General features: G+C 63.3%; 1 protein-coding gene across 1 annotated transcript in view; it reads left to right on the top strand.

Moving 5' to 3' along the window:
• Position 1: 1 nt before the first annotated feature.
• The window catches only part of PPP1R12C (protein phosphatase 1 regulatory subunit 12C), a gene marked incomplete at its 5' end in the record, with an annotated part of 16,925 nt that continues 13,570 nt past the window's right edge, over positions 2-3,356 (top strand). The window contains one exon of the mRNA XM_029924394.1: positions 2-79. Within this exon, the coding sequence (XP_029780254.1) occupies positions 2-79 (78 nt within the window). The remainder of the gene's footprint in view (positions 80-3,356) is intronic.

Genomic DNA, 3,356 nt, shown 5'->3' with positions numbered 1-3,356 from the left:
GCTCGACCCCGCCGCCCCGCCGCCCGCCCGCGCGGTGCTCGACTCCACCAACGCCGACGGCATCAGCGCCCTGCACCAGGTCAGCGCCCCCGGCCCCTCCCGGGACCCGGTCTGTCCATGGTCCGAGCCTACTCCAGCGTCCTCCGGGCCACTGAGTCACGGTCGCCAGTCTCGTCTGCGCCGTCCTGTGCTGCTGCCCTCTCCGACCCCTTGGCCCTTGCCACCCACCCGGAGCTCCTCGCTTCCAATCTTGAGCCTCTTCAACCGGCTCTGGTCTCTGCCGCCCTCTGTGTGGACCCGAGCTACTGCTGACGGCTTCAGTCAGGTCCATGCCACTGGTCCCGGTCGTTGTCACTTAGAGCTGCCTTCTCCCGACCCCGAGCACCCTTCAGTAGCCTCTGTGTCGCCTGTCCCGTGCCATTTAACGCTGCCACCTCTTCTGAGGCCGTGCCACCTCTTCCAACAATACTTCTACCCCCTCTAGCCCACTGTTTCCCCTTTCCAGGCAGGTGTCGCTTTCACGGAGCAGCGAGCATCGTCCCGTGCAGGCGCGCCCTGTGGGGCTTCCTGGTCCCTGGCCCGGACTACCCGTGGGGCTAGGCGCAGGTGTTCCTGCTGCCGCTGTCCGATTAGTCCTCCTCGCCCTTGGCCAGTGCCGGCTGTTGCTGAGGGTGCTCTCCTTGGGTCAGGTGCTTCTAGGCTCTGCACTGCCTCGCTTCCTGGTCCGGGCACCTCGAGCAGTCTCCACCTGCAGACCGTCTTTAGTCTTGTTCTCGAGGCTCTGCTTCTCTTGTCTCCACCGGAGGCTTCGTGTGGACGTTTCTCCTTCTCCGGGCCCCTTCTTCCCCCCGCCCCCGCCCCCAGCTGTCCCTGTAACCTTGCCCTTTTCTGGGGAACCTCGAAGCACCCGCCTCTCTATCCTTGGTCATCTTGCTCTTTCTGCTCGGATGCCTTCTTCTGGGCATCTGGCAGCTTCTCTTTTAGAGACTGTGTGGTCTCTGGCTCTCGGCAAGCCAGCTCCCCAAGGGTACTGCAACCCTCCTGGTCGTTTCTGACCATGAGCTGGCCCCCATGCCTTCCAGGGCTCCCTGATCGCCTCCTCCAGCCTTTCTGTATCCCCGAACCCTCTCTGGTTCAGGGTGCATTTGTCTATTCCCCCCACAGTGGGACCACCAGGGACAGGACTGGCCACACACGGGCCACCGTTTCTGTCTCGTCCCTGAGACCGTCTCCCTCCTTGTCTCCTGATCCTGGTCCTGTCCTCAGCCCTCCCCTCCCGCCAGACCCCATAGAGTTTGGTCATCAATGGAGCCGGAGAGGACCCTGTGGAAAGCTTGGTTGGGGAGGCAGGGGTGTTGGAAGAGGCCCACTTCCCAGGTTCCCAGGAAGAGGAGAGGAGCAGTTGGGGAAAATCAGAATTGGTCCTTGGTTCAAATCGCAGTTCCTCAGCTCTGTGGCCTCGAGTTAGCATCTTGTCTCTCTGTGCCTCAGTTTCCTCATCTGTACAACAGGGCTAGTAGTTGGTCCCTCCATGGCAGGGCTCTGGTGCAGGAGGCGGAGGAGATGTGTGGGAACCCCTTCAGGAAGCAGTGCAGGCGTTCAGCTGGAGGGCTGCCGCTGCCCCTCTTTTTCTCTTTCCTGACCCCCAGGCCTGTCCCCTACAGAGTCCCTGGTGCTAGCTGGTCGCTTTCCTCCACCCAGAGGAGGGCCTTGCTTCCCGGCGCCTTGTGAGGTGTCAGAGTACGCCCAGGGAGAGGGGCCTCAGTCTTCTGCTTCCCTGCCTCCGCCACCACCCAGGCCTGGGCTCTCCTGGACTTTTCCTCAGGGGCTCTGGCCCTGCCCTCCAGGCTGAGCCCCCTTCGCCGGCATCCCCCTTGGCCGTGCCCATCAGGCTGCCTTTTCAGGTGAAATCCCTTTTCCGCTCCAGGCAAGCACTTGGTAAACTCACTTTCGGGACTTTGCAGGAAGCCTGAAGGATTAGGGCTTTGGAGGTTCAGAGAGGGGAAGTTCCTGCCTCAGGTCACATGGCCAGCAGGCGGGTGAGCCGGGGTCTGGCTCAGGTCTGGTGTGGGGTGGCCAGCGCATGGTGGTTTGCTCAAGACTGGCCTGGTTTTTGCAGCGAAAGCCCAGGTGTCAGGCAGCCCCTTCCCAGACAGACTGGGACAATTGGTCACCTTGTCTGGGTGAGCCCTGGGCCGTGGTTTCCTTCCTGAGGCCTCCCTGGAGTGGGTCCCCCGGCACCAGCCCCCTGCCCCTGTTGTGGGCGCCTAGGAGTCCGCAGGCCCGGCACCTGACTCAGGTGCGTTTTGTAACCGCTTGATAAACCTGGTATGTTCCCCCCAGTCCTTGGAATTGCCTCGTGCATTAGGGGCCAGGTCTGGAGTAGAAGGACCAGGAGCCACGGTTCCTAGGTCTGATTAGGGAGCGAGGGAGCTGGGGCAGGGGGCGGGGCTTGGACTCCTGGGGGGGGCGGGGGCGGTGTTGTCTGGATTCCTGGTGCCCAGGCCTCGGGCATCTTTCACATGGATTCCTGTGCCCGGCCAGGTCCTTGAAAGGGAAAGGCCCATCTCCCTCCTCGACCCCCCCCATCACCATGACAACCGGGTGGAAATAAACCGAGCCGAGTTCATCCTGTTCCCAGGGCACGTGTGGCCCCCCTTCCACAGCCTGAGTTTCCATGACTTCATGCTCTTGGCCCTCGCGGCCTCCTCCCCCCTTCTCCAGATGGTTTTGGAGAGGTGAGGGAGTTGGGGGTTAATTTAGCCCGAGGACCCAGGAAGCCAGGCCCCAGCACCCACCCGGGTTTTCATGTGCTCTGGGCTAAATCCCTTCGCTGTCCCCTTGCTGTCCCTACTCAGACAGGGGCTGCTGTCTCCGTGAGGCAGGCTTCTTCCTCTGCAATACTGAGCCCCGGCAGCAGGAGGGTTAGGGAAGACCTCCCCGGTGGAGGTCCCTTGGCACAGTGCCCCATGCACAGCCATGGGCCCCAGGGGCCTGGCATCTCCCCTCAGGGTTCGAGTCAGGGCCATGGTCAGTTCCTGGAGAGCATCTGCTGGTCCTGAGGGAGGAGGGTCTGGGACCTGGACTCCAGGGTCTGAGGGAGGAGGGCTGGGGGCCTGGACTCCTGGGTCTGAGGGGGGAGGGGCTGGGGTCTGGACTCCTGGGTCTGAGGGAGGAGGGGCTGGGGGCCTGGACCCCTGGGTCTGAGGGAGGAGGGCAGGGTCCTGGATTCGAGGGCCTGAGGGAGAAGGGGCTGGGGGTCCGAGGGAGGAGGGGCTGGGGTCCTGGACTCCATGGTCTGAGGGAGGAGGGGCTGGGGTCCTGGACTCCATGGTCTGAGGGAGGAGGGCAGGGTC

The sequence above is a fragment of the Suricata suricatta genome, chromosome 16 (genome assembly GCF_006229205.1).
Source record: "Suricata suricatta isolate VVHF042 chromosome 16, meerkat_22Aug2017_6uvM2_HiC, whole genome shotgun sequence".
NCBI classification, from domain to species: domain Eukaryota; kingdom Metazoa; phylum Chordata; class Mammalia; order Carnivora; family Herpestidae; genus Suricata; species Suricata suricatta.
Note: the sequence above shows the minus strand (reverse complement) of the source record. Positions and strands in the feature narration are given on the sequence as shown.